The sequence below is a fragment of the Asterias amurensis genome, chromosome 8 (assembly GCF_032118995.1).
Source record: "Asterias amurensis chromosome 8, ASM3211899v1".
Taxonomy (NCBI): domain Eukaryota; kingdom Metazoa; phylum Echinodermata; class Asteroidea; order Forcipulatida; family Asteriidae; genus Asterias; species Asterias amurensis.
Window position 1 is genome coordinate 14,298,621 of NC_092655.1, and position 19,763 is coordinate 14,318,383.

At 40.8% G+C, this 19,763-nt stretch overlaps 1 protein-coding gene across 1 annotated transcript in view; it reads left to right on the forward strand.

Moving 5' to 3' along the window:
* The first annotated feature begins 44 nt into the window (after positions 1–44).
* LOC139940487 (coiled-coil domain-containing protein 186-like) overlaps positions 45–19,763 on the forward strand; it is a 38,965-nt gene continuing 19,246 nt past the window's right edge. Inside the window, exons 1-14 of the mRNA XM_071936769.1 lie at positions 45–159; positions 1,230–2,498; positions 3,389–3,515; positions 4,929–5,055; positions 8,139–8,267; positions 9,342–9,554; positions 10,230–10,349; positions 11,295–11,399; positions 13,125–13,310; positions 15,076–15,218; positions 16,014–16,194; positions 16,958–17,032; positions 17,863–18,027; positions 18,898–19,119. Of these exons, the coding sequence (XP_071792870.1) occupies positions 1,286–2,498; positions 3,389–3,515; positions 4,929–5,055; positions 8,139–8,267; positions 9,342–9,554; positions 10,230–10,349; positions 11,295–11,399; positions 13,125–13,310; positions 15,076–15,218; positions 16,014–16,194; positions 16,958–17,032; positions 17,863–18,027; positions 18,898–19,119 (3,006 nt within the window). The 5' untranslated portion in view covers positions 45–159; positions 1,230–1,285. The remainder of the gene's footprint in view (positions 160–1,229; positions 2,499–3,388; positions 3,516–4,928; positions 5,056–8,138; positions 8,268–9,341; positions 9,555–10,229; positions 10,350–11,294; positions 11,400–13,124; positions 13,311–15,075; positions 15,219–16,013; positions 16,195–16,957; positions 17,033–17,862; positions 18,028–18,897; positions 19,120–19,763) is intronic.

Below are 19,763 nucleotides of genomic sequence, written 5' to 3' on the forward strand. Positions count from 1 at the left end.
ACGAAACCTCTGTTAAACAGGTGCCTCTGATTTTCACACTGACGTCGACACGATCGCAGTGACACAGATGTTGGATGTTGTCATCACCGACAAATGACCGAAGACCTGAATAAAATGACAAGACGAAACCGTAAACCGGAAGAGACCTGGAATGCTTTGGTATGATCACTCGGAAATATTCTTTGAACAGATGAAAAAGCCACAGAAGTATTTAACAGTCATTGTTTTTTACCAGAAAATACCAGATTTTTTTAGATAAATTAAAATTACCACCAAGATAGGACAGGTTAGAATTCATGAATTAGATAATCATAAGATTAGTTAGATTTAGTTTAGATTTATAATATTAGCATTATTTATTACTATTTATTTATTAGATTAGACCCAATGACTGGGGCACTAGATTTCTTTTTTCGAAGCTAGATGACCGATAATGTCAACATTTCAAAAAAAAGGAATCTAGCGCCCCAGTCACTGGGTCTACAATATTTATAGTGCTAACTCCATGATGAACTAATGATTGATTGATTGATTGATTGAAAATGATAAAATATTTTGGATCATCTGTCCTGATCACCATAATCATAATAATAATGACAAAACAAATGCAAAGCTGCTTGCAAGTTGCATGTGTGTTCCTTGCTCTATCATTTGTCATTCATGTCTCTATATTATGCTGTTGAAAGTGTGACCCCATTAAGTTTTCGGCATCTTCTTATCTTTTCCATTTTTTCCTCTTTTATTTAATCAAAAAAATTATAATGAGATAAAATAACATTTAATGTCAGTGCGGTATGACCGGCAGATTTTAAAAGATCTTTTCAATGATATTTTTCCTGACAATGATATGTCAATGATGGCAGAACATTGAGCCTAGCCTAGCTTTTTCGAGTTTTTCTTGAAGGCAGAACAGAGTCTTTCGATTTAGCCTTTGAGAAAGACTCTGCTAGCAGGATCGAAACATCAGGCAATTAACTTTTTTGCATTTATAATATATACCCTTAGGTCCTTTTGTTTTTGGTTAAAAGTAAAATAGTAATCAGTTTGCAATCAATAGTTACAACGTGTAAATGTATTGCTCCGGCGAGGATAAATTATACTATTGTAAGTCGAAGACCCTTGCCGGAGGCCCGGAGTGTTAGAATTATTACAACTAAGTTTACAACAGCTTTTCTTTTTTCTTAATGATACTTTTTGAACTTTTTTTGATGAATCATTTTAATTTTCAGATTGTATAGTGTAATGAGAGACTGGACTTCACTACCTTAATCAATCAGACTTGACGATGACAGAGTGCCAGGAAGAGTCAATCCCGTCATCTGTCAATAAGGACATAGTTCTCCCACCGAATTCTCACGCACTGCAAGGAGATAATGCAGAAGCTGGTCCAGCTTTGAGACAGCATCTTGGGGATGTTGCCGGGAAGGAACTGTGTGTTAATGAAGATGTTGAGGCGGAGGAAGCAGGAAGAAATGAAAACCTTGAGTTAGAGGGAAAGGTTGATGAGTCAGAGGATACACAAGAGCAACATCATCTTGCAAATGAACAAACTAAAGATGTTACCGAACACTTTTTGATGCATGGCACCAAGGATGAGGGTGGTGGTGATAATAATAAGCTGTGGAGTAGGCGAGAACATGGTCAACTAACCGATGAAAACATGCACAATGGCGAGAATGTTTCTACCTCAAGTACAATAAATCATGCAACCAATCACCTAAGTGCTGATGATGTAGTTGAGAACTCGCAAGAAGAGGCAACGTTACAACAATGTAAAGAATCGTCAGATACAAATGTTGACATCTCTCAGAATGCATTCCCGGACAGCGGTAGTCCGCACAACCTCTTGAATCAAACGGATTCAGTGTCTAAACCACCAGCCACTTGTACCGACCGGTCTGCGAAAACTGAACAGCTTACTCAAGAATCTGAGATGCAGGAAGATATTGAGTGTACCCCAAACGGTCCTCACCATGATTTGTCAGAGATTTCACCGCAGACCGAATCAGTAACTTCCACCATCCACAGTCCGCTTACAACTTCCTCTATTGGTCACCTATCCTCCTCTTGTGCAATTACAGATAGCAATTTATCAGAAGATATTCCATCACTTTCCAATGCAAAAAATGATCATTCCCAAACGGCACACGCTTCAAGTAAAACCAACGAATCGGATAGAATTGGAGGTGACTTAAAGGCGGGAATGACCGACCCAGCAGTAAGCAACGTGGCGGAAACATGCGTTGAGTCACGTTCGAAAGCATTATCTCTGGACTCCACCTCCGAACAGAGAGACTTAAAGCTTGACGTTCAAGCTGTCAAGATTAAAATGGAGTCCGCTGCAATGATACCAGCAGTTACTGAAAGTAGAACATCACGACCGGAGTGTGCCGGCAGTACGAGGTCAGAGGAGTTTTGTCAAAATCAGTATGATGACCTGATATCGGAGCTTGATGCTGAACTTGAAGAATTATTAGACCCCAAGGCATTAGCAGCAGGTCAGTTTGAATTTTAGGTTAAAATTTGGACTCAAGCTGTCATTGAAGTTGCAAGAGAAAAAAACGAAAAAAAAAAACACCCTGTTGCACAAATTTGTATGCTTTACAGATGCCTGAAAAAGGCTTCAAGCATAAAGTCTTTTAGTATACGAGTGAGAAATTACCTCTTTTCCAAAAACTTACAACCGTTTAAGACAGGCGCGCCAGAGACACGCTGAACCAAATAGATTAGGAGCGGCTCTAGGTCGACCCAAATAAATGTTAGTTTCAGACAGACGAACTTAACATAACATTTACTTTGGCTCGGCTCATGACAAGATCGACATCTGCTGAAACGAAGCCTCTCCAGAGTCGTTCCGAACAACTTCAACAGTCGTTCTTTTGACTTCTAGTGCGTCCAATTGACCCTTCCCATGAAATACGTAAATTGCACGTAGCGCGTGCGCACTAACGTTTTGGTTGGCAAAATGAGGGAACATCGCGCTGTTTTGTACACGGCTAATGGGTGCGTGACGCAGACGCGACTGCGCATCTGCTTAGTGTGCGTCTGCTTAGTGCACAACTCTATGGCGTTTGCCAACCAACAGGGTCTGTACGCATGCGTGAATGTAATTAGCATATTTCATGGGAGGGTCCATCGCTCCTAACTGTTTCAGACAGCAAACTTTTTATGTACTTAATTCAATATTTTGCTCAACACGACTCTGGAGCACCTGTCTGAAACGGGTGTAAGTTATTTGAGAGGGAGCCGTTTCTCACAATGTTTTTTTACTATCAACAGCTCACCATTGCTCATTACCAAGTAAGTTTTCATACATGCTAACAGTTATCTTGAGTAATTACCAATTGTGTCCAGTGCCTTTAAATGTATATTATGGCCACACCCTCAGGTGATCCTGCAAATGGACTTTTGAGAATGGGAGCTGTTACAGATGATATCCAAGAATTTAAGTCACTGAGGGAACAGTCCAAAGAACTGCAGAACAAGGTGGAAACTCTGACTGTAGAATTGAAAAGGTATGCAACCTTTATCTTCTTCTTCCTTAAAGCCATTGGACCCTTTCGGTTCAGAACAACAACAAAAAGCTCACAGATTTACAAATAACTTACAGGGTTTACAGAAGGTAATGGTAAAAGACTTCTCTTGAAATATTATTCCATGAAATGCTTTACTTTTTGAGAAAACATTAAAACGATTATCGATTCTCGACTACGAGAATTACGGATTTATAGTGAACACATGTCATGACACGGTGAAACGTCAGAAAACAAGGTAGGATTTTCCCGTTATTTTCTCCCGACTCCGATGACCGATTGAGCCTAAATTTTCACAGGTTTGTTATTTTATATATAAGTTGTGATACACGAAGTGTGGGCCTTTGGACAATACTGTTTACCGAAAGTGTCCAATGGCTTTAAAAGTACAGTCCACCATTTGGTGTATTACGTACTGTGGTTGTTGTGTACATGCGAGGGTGTGGATATATACAGTGCAGGTGGGATGAACAGTGAACGTAGAGTGCGGCTAAAAACAGCTCAGGCTGACCTAGGGGAGTACACCCTGTACACCCTGCTTAAAACTAGCAAGAGTTGTACAGTTGATCAGGTCTTCCGGGAGATTGTTCCAATCAAACCATAATGCAAGTAATACTCGGTTTTATATCTCTTTAAAGGAACACGTTGCCTTGGATCGGTCGAGTTGGTCTATAAAAAGGGTTTGTAACCGTTTTTTTATAAAACGTATATGGTTGGAAAGATGTTGTAAAAGTAGAATACAATGATCCACACAAGTTTGCCTCGAAATTGCGTGGTTTTCCTTTTATTGCGCGAACTAACACAGTCGGCCATTTATAGGAGTAAAAAATTTGACTCCCATAAATGGCCGACCGTGTTAGTCGACGAGGTAAAAGGAAAACCGTGCAATTTCGAGGCATGTTTGTGTGGATCATTGTATTCTACTTTTACAACATCTTTATACCCATATGCATTTTATAAAAAACCCAGTTACAAACGCTTTTCAAGACCAACTCTTCCGATCCAAGGCAACGTGTTCCTTTAAACTCTGGTGTTTCTGATAAGCAGAGTGTGGGTTGGAGTCCCAGTCATTACACTTTTGTCATTAAGCAAGACACTTATAACCATTGCCTTGTCCTTCAGATGGAATGGTAAGCCGTTGGTCCCACATTCCCATGTGTTGTGCAACGCATGTGCACTTATGGAAAAGAGAAGGGGTTCGCCCCGGTGTTCCTGGCTGTGGCTGAGGCATGCGCCGTAGCACCTGTAGACCATTACATGGTGTGCTAAGGATTAGGTCTCATAATTCCAAAAACTTTGCAGTAAAATAATATAAAATTGTCCCTCCCCCCCCCCCCGGGTCAAAAGCCCATGCCTTAAGGTCCTTTCTTAACAAATTTGTTGACTATATTGCAGGATGCAAGAGCAGATTTCTGACCAAAACACACAAATAGCTGACTTTGAAGAAGAGAGGAAGGCATCCATCTCGAAATTGAAGAAAGGAGAAGTTGCCCAAAATCAGCTCCAACTCAAGGCAAAAGAGGTAAGATTTTGCCTCTCATGTTCAATATGTACATCAATTTTTCCAAGATTCCATTGCATCATGAAACATTACAACGAAAGATCTTTTATTTGAGTGATGTCCTCAGTCAATGATGTTACGGCTGAGATCTCCCTGTCTCTCATGCATGTAGATGTTTCCCCAGCTGTCACAAACCCAATGTCCCTTCTTACAATGTAGTAAATCAACATACTGTGTAAGTCGTGTGACCTCTACCTCCTTGAGCTCGACCTTGTGTTTGCTCCTAGAGGACTAGCTTGCTTGCTGGAAGCCCAGGGTGGTGATAGCAGTGTCCTGGATCATCTGCTCAGTTGAGATTGCATTTTATCGAAAAAGCTTGAGCTAGTACCTCTGCTTTTTCTTGAGCAGTTGAGAAGGAGATTCCATTTTGTTGCAGGGATGGAATTTCTGTATGACCTCCAGTCCCAGAGAGTTGCCGAACTGTCCACCACCAATCTCTATCTTTTCCGTTTTGTACAAGTTTATCCCTCATCACCTTGAAGTGAGCAGCCTTTGCTCGCCTGATGGTTTGTTGCGCAAGACTCCTGTGATTGATAAAATCAGCATGCTTTGTGACATTGGTGGGATCTTGTCTCCATAGCTTGAATGCCTTTTCCTTTTGAGTGATGCCTTTACGGCAATCTTCTGTGAACCATGCTGAATCATTGGGTTGAAGTGTAGTTTTAGTGTGTGGGATTCGTCTTACCATTGCTTGATGAATTATCTCAGTGATATTTGAGCAAGCCTTCTCCGGATCTTCTGTATGTAGAGCAGAGTTCCAATCAGCATTCTTCAGGTCGTGTCGAAGTCTCCCCCAGTCAGCTTTGTGGTATTGCCAGACTGTTCGTGGTGATGGATTTTCTTTCCAGATGGAGCCAGGAATTGATGAGAGTACAGTTTTATGATCGGAAGTGCCGATGGGTGCAATAACAGAACAAGAGCACTGGCTTTCCTCCATATCGGTCAGGACTAAATCAAGGATATTGTCCCCACGAATTGGTTCTTTAATAAGTTGAACTAGGCCATGCACATTAGCAAACTGCTCGGTGGTTCTTCCAACCTTGTCTGTTGGAGGTTTTGAGGACAGCCATGTTTGGTGATGGACATTAAAGTCACCCAGAATGACAGATGTGGATATTTTGTGTTGTTGTTGAATAAGATCAAGGTTGGCATCAAGATACTGGATCATGCTATCATCAGAGCCAGGTAGTGAGCCAGGGCGGTAGACAATGCCCATGAGGAGTTTGCCACGTTGTGTTGTTGTAGTGAGCCACATAACTTCCTGGTCAGCAGGTTCATGCTCCGTTAGGTGAGATACATCAAGACCCATCCTGGGCCAGACAACAATGCCTCCTCCGAAGATGTTCCTATCTCTTCTGATAGGTGTCTGGTAACCAGTGATACTGATATCACTGTTGGAGATGGAGTCATCTATATGCGACTCCACAACCACAAGGAATGATGGTTTATGTTCTTCAGCTAAGTGGCGAAGATAATCAATGTTGCTAACAGCATTCACTCGGTCAGCAACTACCAGCTTACAGATGTTTGAAAGCAGGAAGGTGATGCTAGTGTTTCCTTTCTTGGTCGTTCTCTTTCGTTTTTGGGAAGGTCTAGTAGAACAACGCATAATTTCTTGTATGGTGTCTGCATATATCGTGGAAAGGAGGGTTGGGGGGTTTGGGAAGTGAGAATCTCCACCGGACCAGGAACAGAGCCTTCCACGGTTTCAAGGATCCCACTTGCCAGGATGGACTGTCTACAATGCGCCTCGTAGAGCCGTTTCGTTTAGGATGCAGTCCGGCAACCTTGTGTAGCGTTAGCCGTTGGGATGCAATCCTCTTCCGCCTATTTCACCGTTGTGAGTAAACAAGACTCATCATCCGCTGCCAGGTGCGAGACCACCTGCACCCGTAACCCTGGGTAGGGGCCCTGATCGGGTAGTTACAGTTGGGCAGCTGCATCCGAGGCTCGCAAAGGGGCAGGGTCGACCACACCCTGAGGGAACAATGCTAAAAAACACTGACACCCCAGCTACCCCAGGGCTAGATGCTGCCTTGGAGATTATCTGGTAGTACTTCAAGACACTGGACACTATTGGTAGTTGTCAAAGACCAGTCTTCTCACTTGGTGTATCTCAACATATGCATAAAATAACAAACCTGTGAAAATTTGAGCTTGATTGGTCATTGGAGTTGCAAGATAACTATAAAAGAAAAAACACCCTTGTCACACGAAGTTGTGTGCTTTCAGATTCTTGATTTCGAGACCTCAAATTCTAAATACGAGGTCTCAAAATCAAAGCCTTCAGAGGGGACCGTTTCTCACAATGTTTTATACTATCAACCTCTCCCCACTACTCGGACGTTACCAAGTGAGGTTTTATGCTGATAATTAGTTTGAGTAATTACTAATAGTGTCCACTGCCTTTAAGCAGCATGTAGCAACAGAGTCAAGCATTCTCCTGAAGACGATCAGAGGTAGTGCTTTCTGCTCTACCGGCTAGGCTTCGAATTGTTGATACCCAAGCCTACATCCGTATGGACTGTAAAGGGGTTAACCCTGTTTCAGCCCTAGGAGAAGGTGGCAACAGCCTCTGGAAAAAATAATTGTAGCCCACACCTTGAAGTGGCCTTCAGGCCTTGTGTGTCAGGCGACTTGCATAAAAAAAATTTAAAAAATACTGATCGTAATGTTCAGTTGTTAACCAACCAACGCTACTCAAACAGATGGTGCTCCCACAACCCTCAACTAACTCCTGTAAAGTTTCAAATCTTACATACAATGTAAGTTGTGTATAGACCGTATCGAATATAACCTTACCATTAAAATACCTGCACACAACATGACGTCTGAGCGTGTGCGTGTGCCATTAGAACAAACCGGGAATTCTACGTGCTGCATGCTTTATTGATGTTTGTGTTTAGATGCGCATACAGCCTGCCCTACAATAGGGCCACTTTCATAGCAACAAAGGGTTTATTCGTGATTTGTTTCATATACATGTAATTCATTAACCTCATTGCATAAATTAACTTCTTGAGTAATTTGTTTTATTATTTTAGCTTCAAGATGAGATTGAGCAGCAGAAAGTTGAGTTGGGAGCAGCTAAGGAGCGCTTGACATCCCATGATGGTGCAGCAAAGAACGCCATTACTAAGCTACAACAGGAGATGATTCTTAGGGTGGACCAGGTATGTATTTGAAGCAGTTGTTAAATCAGGGGGGCCCAATTTCATGCCTCTGCTTACCATTTAAAAGGTATATGTACTTTTTCCTAACAAAAAACACAATGTCCACAGATTTACATTAAACTTACACAGTGAAGATTATGATAGTAGAAAGCTTCCCTTGAAGTTTTACTTACTGAGGTGCTGTAGTTTTTGAGAAATGAGTAAAACAAATAATTTTCGTCTCAGTTTTAGCATGTAAAAACGTATTAACCAGTTATGCTATGGTTCTGGTATAATATCATAACGGGTTAATATCATAAGGGGATTTTACATGCTAAAATAGTTTTGATCTCATGAGACCAAAATGATTTTGTGACTTGTTTTACTCATTTCTCAAAAACTACACAACCTTAGTTAGTAATATTCGAAGGGAAGCTTTCCACTATCATTATCTTCAAACCCTGTAAGTTTAATGTAAATCTGTGTGGACATTTTGAAAAAGTACCCGAGTCCTTTAAGCAAAGAATCAGCGCTTACGGAAGCAGGGAATTTCACACTTACGGCAAGCGTGTTTCACAGGTTATTAGCAGGGAATTTTTACTTGTGTTCTTGAGCATGATGTTTTTACTATGACTGCTTCTTTTCACCCAGAGGTGTTAATGAGATCTACTGGGGTAGAGGTTGATGTTGTGTATGAAAAAACTACTGGAGCGCCACGGCAGCTCAGGGCTGTTTACTCCCCTGAGCTGCTGTGGCGCTTCAATGGCTTTTTGCTCCCACCGTTACTCCCCAGGGAGCTGAGAAAGACTAATAGGCCCAATGATCAGGGTACTGTTGTAAAGCGCATTAAGGCCTGATACTTCATAGAGGCAACAAAGGCGACTGCCTCTGTGCCCCATGGTCATTGCCTTGGTGCCCTTGAATTGCTCCAGTTGAAATTTACAATTCCCTCATAGGGTGCCCTTTATCAAGAAGAATACAGGCCTGTGCATTGATTTTTTTAATTGTGGAATGCGCTATATAAGAACTATTTATTATTAATGTTGATCACATTCATGGCGCACTGAAACAAAGAAATCCCACTCCTGCCACCAGGTGAAGTCCATGTACGAGGAGACCATCAAGGAGAAAGAAGCAATTGTCATCAAGTATGCCAAGAGTGAGAAGGAGGTGATGGACCAGAAGAAACTCCGAGAGGCTCTGGAAAGGAAGAAGAAGGAGCTGAACCTGACGGTGGAATCGCTGAACGCTCAGCTCAAGGAGGCCAAGAAAGACCGCCACAAGATGAAGCAGGTCGCTGGCTCCAAGGTGGGTGGAACACTCATTGGCTCCCTGTTCATTATCATATTTTTGTAGAAAAGTGGCTCTTCCTTGTTTTGCATTCATCACAAGGTTCCGCTGAAAACGATGTCATCCAAGAAGAAGTGTAAAATTGTTTTTTTACCCTTACACCGATATGTATTATGTACTGTATACTCGGTACTTTCCCCGAGTTCTGTGAGCAAAACTCCACGGGCAAATCACTCAGGTGGGATTCAAACCCATGACTGTTGCATTGCATAGAGCTGCTGAAGCACAAAAGATGCTAAGCACAACAAAGTTATGCTTACCAGAATAAGGTTAACAGCCAAACTACCATGTCACAAAACTATTTGTGATTGGTATCCTGCTCATTTCTGCTTAGCAGAGAGTTGTTTAGCAATAATTATTATCAGTCGACTGCACAGCAGGCGGACACAAGCTTTTCCCATTCTCTTCTGTCTTGTGCTATTCTCCGGATCTCAAGCGGGGAGAGCAGGAAATCCAGGGAGACTAATCTTCCAATGTACTCAGGGTACAGCAGGCGCTGATGTCCTTGTTTGCGCCGGCCATGCGATGGGGGAGCACAGAGCGTAGATGTTGAGTGGCTCGTTTGCTTAAGCAGCATTGAAATTGTGCCCTTTTGACAAGTGCTAAATCGACACCAATATTTTTACCTTGCAGGAGACGGAAGCTTCGTCACTGCAGAAAGAGATCGAGCAGCTGAAAGAAGAGGTCAGTTCTCAAGGAATTAAAGTCAAATGGGCGCAGAACAAACTCAAGACAGAGCTGGATTCACACAAGGTAAGCTTTTATGCTGTTGAGTTGTTTTTATAGTAGGGTAGCGCTGAGTTCTTAAACTGCCGTTTAAAACTGGCGTGCGATAAAGGTTTCGCATGACCACGACCCTGCAAGGTTTTAAACAGCAGTTTAAAGAACGAGTTACTTCTCTTTTATTCCCATTCATAAATGCATTTTTGGTTAAAAGACGTTAGAAAGTAAGAAACTCTGTAAAACTTATCCGTTTTCAGACGTCCTTGAGCTCTGTACTTGTGTTGCATTTTTATGACTGAGACAGTTTTTGGATATGCATTCGTGCGCGTATTTGTAGTAGTATGCATCCTCATATTCACGGGCCAAATTGGCATGGCGAAAAACATCACCCCTGGGAACGAGGTTGAGGGCTAACCCACACTAACATATCCGAAACACAACCGGTCATAAACACCCCATGTGACGCGCTCTCCACCAATAGGAATAGCGAAACTGTCTGAGATATTTATGAATGGTAAATCAAGATGGAGGATTAGGTAAATATTTACACTGATAGACAATTTATTCTCGACATAGCACAACAAATTTTATGTCAAGAAAAGTTTTTTTATGTCAATCCCAAACAAATTAGCAGAAACATTTTCAAACAATTCAAGTTGTCATTCGTCAAAAGAACAATTATTGACTGAAACCATGTAGAAGAAAGCTGAGCCACTCAACTCCTTTAAATCCCTCCTTAGTTTCAGTCATCGCTCCCGTGAATAACAACCAAAACTTACATCCTCTCTCTCATCCTTGTTCGTTTATGCCAGTTTTGGTTTCTGCAACATAGATACAGACACAGACATAGGGAGTGACACCAGAATCTTTTTTTTCAAGTAAAATTTTGTTCTTATTTTGAGAAAACAATTTTATGCCATGTACAGAACATCAATAAATATACCGTTTTTCTGGCTTATGTTTCAATTTATCAAGGATACCAAAGTAAGATTAGCAAAGACTGAGCAGAGACTGGTAGAGGCCAAAGAGGAAACGGAGCAAATCCGCAAGAACTGTCAGGAGATGATAAAGACATATCAGGTAATATTGTACATCTATTATACTATTTATAACATATTATAACATATTATAACATATTATAACATATTATAACATTTTGTTTGTAAATGTTATTGTTTGTATTTTAGCGCCATGAGCGCTATTATGGATTTTTGCGTTTTATAAATTTTCATTATTATTATTTTTGTTATTATATTGACTGGCAATGAGGTAACTAGTGTACGTCTATTCCCTCGAGGGACTTTGAATGACAAGACGGCCGAGGGAAATAGGTCCCTCTTCTGGTCGTTCACAGGCCCGAGGGGGAATAGACGTACACTAGTAACCGAATTATGCCAGTCAATATGTGTTTTATAACACACCTTGGTCTTAAATGTGAAATAAGAACAGAAATCTGGAAAAGAAAGGAAGTTCTGTAGTTGCTGTTCACGGTTCACGTCAAGAGAGGGCCCTGTAACCAGGCACTATTTTTAAAGACTAGTGCATGGTGGGCACTATTCCCTAAAAACGCGTGCACGCTATCACTAGACTATATTAGTTCATCCCACGTGACAGTGTTTCAGCAAACCACAAGACAGAACAAGCAAGAGGTGTGTTATAATATTATATGTTTCCTATAATGAAACCAAGGATGCCTCATAGGTGAACTTAGGCCGTATCCGAAATGGCGGCTACAGCTACGGCTACGGCTAGATTTGCGCGTCATCATGCGTTGAGGTATGGGCTGTCCTTAGCAACACCCTTAGCAACAGTCGTAGCCATAGCCGTAGCTGCCAATTCGGATTCGGCCTTAATCACTGTAGCTCGAAAACCTGAGGAAACCTGTAAACAAGGGCGCTAGCTGTAGAACCAGAAACACTGGGGTTAACCACGATAAGTGTTGGGGTCGATTTCACAAAGAGTTAGGACTAGTCCTTACTTAGGACTAGGAGATATTAAAAATGTATGGCTAGTCCTAAGTTAAAGGGAAGGTACACGTTTGGTAATTACTCAAAACAAATATTAACTTAAAAACTGACTTGGTAGCGAGCTAAGAGAGCTGTTGATAGTATAGAACATTGTGATAAACGGCTCCCTCTGAAGTAGCATAGATTTTGAAATAGAGGTAATTTCTCACCTGAAAGCACACAAATTGGTCCAACAAGGGTTGTTTTTTTGTTCATCATTTTCTTCCAACTCCGATGACCAATTGAGCTCAAATTTTCACAGGTTTGTTATTTTATGCATATGTTGAGATACACCAAGTTAGAACACTGGTCTTTGACAATTGCCAATAGTGTACCTTCCCTTTAAGACTCAAGATAAGACTAAGTTTAACTCTTTGTGAAATAGGCCCCAGGACTCAGTTTGGACTAATCTTAACTCCCAATCAATTTGAACTGCTGAGCAAAGTGTGATGTCACGATACAAATCACTATGGCAGCACTGACAATTCATTTTTCAAGACGAATCGAGGCCTTGATTCTTCTAAATGCACTACTAATCCCAGTAGACAAGACCTACAGCTTAACGTCCCCTCCAAAGGACAAAGCAATTGTTGCAAAGTATCTTGCTCAAGAACACAAGTGCCGCGACCAGGACTAGAAAGACACACTCTGCTGATCAAAAACACCGGCAAAGCATAAGTTGTTTTCTCATAACTGCTTGGCCATGTCACGCCATAAGTGTCGTTTACTTTGATAAACGTTCCAAAAAGTTTACATGTGGTTTCCGAACTTCATTTCAACGCTTGTCCTTTTTTCGTAGACATCTGAGGAAGTCAAGTCCAACAGTCTGGATAAACAGTTGAAAGTGAAGCACAGCGAGCTGGAGCAGAAGCTGCAAGAGCAGAAAGATCATCTTGAGGTCCACCAGGAAAGACTAAGAGAGTTAGAATCTCTTAAGAAGAGACTCGCTGATAACATGGCCGAGCTGGATTCCTTTAAAGTCAAGGTAAGGAATTCTGTTTACTATACTTATTTGGTTTGTGGAAACACCATGTGTGTGTCTGCCTGCCAGGTAGATTTTGTTCTTTAGAGAACTGTCTTGCTAAAGATGTATATATCCTACTACTGCGGAGTAGATTTTCGGATTTTGGGAGACTTCTCAGTTCTGAAAAAGAACTCCCCAGCTTTTTAACTACTACTTCGGCGGAAAGTAGAAAATCGGCAGGGACTAATAATGTAGTTTAATATAGCTGATCGTTGTTAACTTCACAACCGCGGAGTTAGTTCTTAATTGGTTTCAACGGTTAGACTAGCTTGCTCTAGTCATCGTCAGGAGATTCTGTTTACCTTAGGGCTGGTTTAAAACTCAAACCTAAAGGACTCTTGACATATAACTTTTAACCCTAAACCTAGTTTTGGACTTGAAATGTTTAACCCCACAAGACTTTTCACTTAGAACGTTTAACCATACTCAAGTCTTTATAAGGACTTTTAACTTTAACTCAAATCCACAAGACTTTTGAGAACTCTCAAGTCTTTAAGAAAACTTTCGACTTGACTTGGAACCGTTAACCCTAACCTAGAGGACTTTTGACCTGGAATTTCTTAATTAAATAATAAAACTTTTAGAACCTTTAACCAAACCCCAAACCAACAACATGTTTAACTTGGAACCTAAAACCCAGTGCCCTAAAACGACAGTCACCTGTGTGGTCCTTGTGATTCAAAGGCACTGGACACAATTGGTAATTACTCATAAAAACTTACTTGGTAATGAGCAACGGAGAGCTGTTGATAGTATTAAACATTGTGAAAAACGACTCCCTTTGAAGTAATATAGTTTTAAAAAAGAGGTAATTTCTCACTCAAATAATAAAAGACTTCAGCTGATGCCTTTTTATTTTGCATTTGAAAGCACACAAAGTAATGCAACAAGGGTGTTTTTTCCTTTCATTATTCTCTTGCAAATTCTATGACCAATTGAGCCAAAATTTTCACAGGTTTGTTATTTTATGCATTTGTTGAGATACACCAAGTGAGAAGACTGGTCTTTGACAATTACCAATAGTGTCCAGTGCCTTTAACAGAGAAGAATTTTTGAATGGCACTTTTAACCCAAACCAAAGGACTGTTGACAAAGAACCTTACTTTAGACTTGAAATCTTTAACCCCAACAAACAAGGCTTTTGACTTGGAACCTATAACGCTAACCCACTTTTGACTTGGAACCTATAACGCTAACCCACTTTTGACTTGGAACCTATAACGCTAACCCACTTTTGACTTGGAACCTATAACGCTAACCCACTTTTGACTTAAGATTGAAGGAGAGCTATGGTCCTTCTCATTTAAAGGAACATTACAGAATTGGTTTTTGCTAACAAAACAGCTACTGGCAGTGTAAGCACTTTATGTAATCCACCATACACATAAACTGACAAACCTGTAGAAGTTTGAGATCGATCTGCCATCTGTGTCACGAGAGAATAGTGAAAAACCGATTACAAATTTTGCATTGCATCGATGCCAAAATAAAAATTAATCAAACGCTCACTGAGTGATAAACTCCAAACACGAAGTTAGATTATTTATTACTCATCAAATATGACATTTCAGACAGAAATATTTCAAGAGATGTTTTCAACTATCATCATCATTAGACCGTGTAAGTTTTATGTAAATCTGTGATCTTCACGATTTTTGTTTCTTACCAATTCTGTAACATTCCTTTAACTGATGGTATTTAACTCCATGATTATATGTATATGCAGGCGAAGTGTTTGGAAGATGAGCGGCTCCACAGTGAGGAACTTCTTGCCAAGTTTAAGGAACTTTTAAACTCGCAGAAAGATGAGAATCGGAGACTGAATAAACAGCTAGAAGAAAAGAAAGTCATAAGTCAGCAGCTGGAACAGTAAGTAGAATTACGCGTACATGCAGTGATAGTTAAAGGCAGCGGACACTATTGGTAACTACTCAAAATAATTATTAGCATAAAAACTTACTTGGTAACGAGTAATGGGGAGAGGTTGATGGTATAAAACATTGTGAGAAACGGCTCTCTCTGAAGTGACGTACATGTAGTTTTTGAGAAAAAAGTAATTTTCCACAAATTTGATTTCGAGACCTCAGAATAAGATTTTGTTGTTTCGTAATCAAGCATCTGAAAGCACACAACTTTGTGTGATAAGGGTGTTTTTTTTTTTTCATTGTTATCTCGCAACTTTGACGACCAATTGAACTCAAATTTTCACAGGTTTGTTATTTTATGCATATGTTGAGATACTCCAAGTGAGAAGACTGGTCTTTGGCATTTACCAATAGTGTCCAGTGTCTTTAAAGGGAAGGTATAACTCTTAAGCTGTGTTCGCATTGGACTAATGTTTTACCAAGATCATGGTTAACATTCCAATAGGTGAAACTTACCAGCGTCCGTACTTGGATTAATGACATGGGAAAACTAACCGACACGACTGGAAAACTAACCAAAAGCTTAAGGCAGAGTTATAAAAAACCAACCATCAAAAGAGGGGGTGCTTGAAGGCGGGACTGACAACATATGAACAACAACAAAGGCAACAGCAATGTGACACAACAGTGTAAACAGTATTTGCTTAGAAGTCAGATACAAATTTCTCCTTATGAAGAAAGGTTTATTTCATGAAAATTTGCTTCCAGTTTCTAAGGAAATTTGTATTTTGTTGTTCAGCTTGAAAGAGACGGAGATTCAGCTGAGATCTGAGGTATCCGGACAGAAAGTTGACCAATCAGATCTTGAGCTGGAGCTTGAGTCTTCTAGAGAGAAGGCAACAGAGCTACTGCAGTTCACTCAGAAGATCACAGCCAAGAATACGAGTCTCAGCTCAGAAAATTCTGTCCTTCAATCAAAGGTAGTGTATTTAATTATAATAGTTATACTCAACCAATCAAAGCATTGATTTACTTACACTGGATCCCCTGAACCCCTATACATAAGCCCACTTCTCTCTTACCTCTTTAGTCTCCTGACGATGACAAGAGCAAGCTAGTCGTAACGTTGAGAAAAAATTCAAGAACTGACTCCACGGTAGTAACAGCTAATTACAATCCTATAAGCTAAAGTAGTAGTCCCAGCCTACTTCTATACCATCCGCCCAGGTAATAGTTAATAAGCAGGACAGTTCTTTTCAGAACTGAGAAGTCTCCCGAACACCCGAACAATCTACTCCGCGGTAGTAGAATAAAGCAAGACAATTCTCTAAGAACAAACTCTACATGGCAAGAAGACACACACTAATGATACTACCGCAAACCAAATATATATTGATACCTCACCATGCAATGCCTCAAACCCTATAATAGTAATAGTAATAACCATTTTTTATATAGCGCTTTTCACACCCGAAGGGCGTCTCAACGCACTTCCGTGATACACGAAGTGTGGGCCTTGGACAATACTGTTTACCAAAAGGGTCCAATGGCTTTAAAATCGTGACATGGTTTAATTCCTACTGCGAGAACATGCAGTATAGACCCCTCGCATTGAACTCGCAAGTAGCTACTGTTTGCCGAACACCATACATTCATTGAACTTTTATCTTCCTCTTTATTAAAAAACTTTCTTCCACCATGAATGTTTTCATGAAAGCTTTACTTGACTGTCTGATATTTCAGGCATCGTCGCTGGAGTCCGAAGTCCACAAACTACAGAAAGAGCTGGGGGTGTTGCAGACAAGCTACAGTCAGCTTGTAAGTGTACATACATTTGTGAGAAAATCTTGTGAAAAGTTTCAAAATGATTTGGGTTTGACAAAGAAAAATTGACTAGAGGGGGATTTGTACCAACGATTAATGTTTTACTTTAATGGCTGATTTGATTACAGCAAACTGACAATGACGTCTACTGCAACGTAAAATTGGTTAACAAGCCCATGTTGATACAAAAGTAGGCATCTACGAATACGAAAATACTTAATGCTCACGAGAGTTTAAGGGTGAAAATCTGTGTCAAACTTAATGAAAATGTCCCGCTGGATTACAAACAAAATGGTGGCCATTAAGAAACTATTTCGTTGAGACAACATGCACCTGGGTCAGCCCCCAAGTAACCGGATCTCACAATAAGTTACTTGGGTCTGAGCAAGGGGGGCCACAAAAATGCTACTCGCACCATAGAGTCATATATAAGAACTAGAGGGCGCACTGGTGATGGCGCTTGCACAAACGCGACGGGACCTCAAGGAGACACGCGCGCCATTTTGTACGCGCGTTGAATATGAAGAACACATTGGAGTTTTTGTTTATTGAAGGCTGCGCGATGCTGTTTTGTCAACTTACAAAATGGCTGCACAAACACACGCTGTGAGATGCTGTTTTGTCAACTTAGAAAATGGCCGCATGCGCGCATGCTGGGGCGCGTATTTAGGCCAGTGCGCCCTCTAGTTCTTATATATAACTCTATGACTTGCACCCACATCAGATCCACTCTAGAACCTAGCCCTTCCTTAAAAACAATATTATACATGTTTACCATTGTTTTACCATTGTTAACCACTATCCTTTTCATGACTTGATGACAGAGTGCTGAGTTGAAGCAGGAGCATCAGTTCCGTGAGCGAGAGGCGTCCATCTTGACGACAAAGTTGAGCGAGAAAAGTCGGGCTGTGGAGCAGCTTTCCATCCAGCTAGACGAGGCCAGAGATGACAATAAGACTCTGAAGAGAAAACACGTTGCAAACACAAAGGTATGCCTTATAATTATAACAATAATAGTGGCTTTTTATAAAGAAAAAACTCCATTGGTTTTGGTTTTGGTTTTCAACTCCTTACTATACCGTATTTCCACCATGCAAAGTTTCATATTCTAGAAATTATTGTTGGCCTAGCGGATAAGAGCACTGACCTCAAGCTCTGGTGCTTCTGTTCAGCAGAGTGTGGGTTCGAATCCCGGTCGTGACACTTCAGTGTCTTTGAGCAAGACACTTAACTATATTTGCTTCCTTCCACCCAGGGGTAAATGGGTACCTGTGAGGGCAGAGATAGTTCATGTGATTGATTAGCTTAGTGCGCTACATATTTGGCGGCACAGGCTGTATACTCCCGGGGAAGCTGAGATGGTTTAAGGAATGATTTAAAGGAACACGTTGCCTTGGACCGGTCGAGTTGGTCTTTGAAAAGCGTTTGTAACCGTTTGTTATAAAATGCGTATGATTAGAGAGATATTTTAAAAGTAGAATATAAGGATCCACACAAGTATCACTCGAAATTGCGTGGTTTTCCTTTTACCTCGTCGACTAACACGGTCGGCCATTTTTGACTCCCATAAATGGCCGACCGTGTTAGTTCGCAAAGTAAAAGGAAAACCAAGCAATTTCAAAGGCAAGTTTGTGTGGATCATTGTATTCTACTTTTAAAATATCTTTCTAACCATATGCATTTTATAACAAACGGTTTCAAACGCTTTTCCAAGACCAACTTGACCGATCCAAGGCAACGTGTTCCTTTAAGGCCCAGTGACCAGGGGTATTAATGTTGAAACGCTTTGAGACATGGTGTATAAAGCGCTATATAAAAAACTGACTGTTATTATTATTATATTCTACCTTACAAATCAGGACCTGACCAGACAGTTACAGCAGGCTCATAAACGCCTAGAATCCTTAGAGTCTACAGATAATGCTCCTCGTGACAACCTGAGCGTCGGATCCAGGACAAGTAGTTCGGGTTCTCTCGACACGCTACCAGGCTCCACCCCCAGTGCGGTTAACTCTAGTGGATCATCCGTTTCTATCACAACGTCGGGTTCATCCAAGATTGAAGAGCACAGTGCGCCTCAAGTGAGACTTTTTTTATTTTGTTTGTATTTATTTATAAAGAATATTCATTTTTTTTTTTTTTTTTAACCCACATACACCCATGTGAGTTAACACTGTATACTCAGGCATGCAACTCTTCCGCGTTTGGCAACAACAGTGTACAACTACAATCATATAAAATAAGCCTAGTACATGCTAACAATGCACCTAAGAGCATAATAAACCTCAACATTTTCTAAGGTACCATTGTGGGTATCATGTCCCGTGGCGTTTCGGCTGCCTCGCTCCGCACTTGCGTTGTGCCTTTGAAAATTTTCCTCTTTTTTTTTTCAACGGGCAGTTGCATGCCTGATACTCGGTACTTTCCCCAAAAATCACAGGCATTTTACTCGGGTGGGATTCAACCCAAGACCCTTTGCAATTCTAGAGCAGTGTCATACCAACTAGACTACCGAGATTGCCCGGTAGCTACATGTAGAGGCAGTTTGAATCCTGTGTTTTAGCAGCGGGTACTGCATTTATTTCTTCAATGCTTGAATTTTACACTGGACCACCCGACCCGAGGCCAGTGAATCTTATTTCTTTTTTTTAATTCAACAACAATGCACCTTGTAAACCCTTGAACGGTGCTAAATAACTGGGTCTCAAAATTCATCACTGCAATT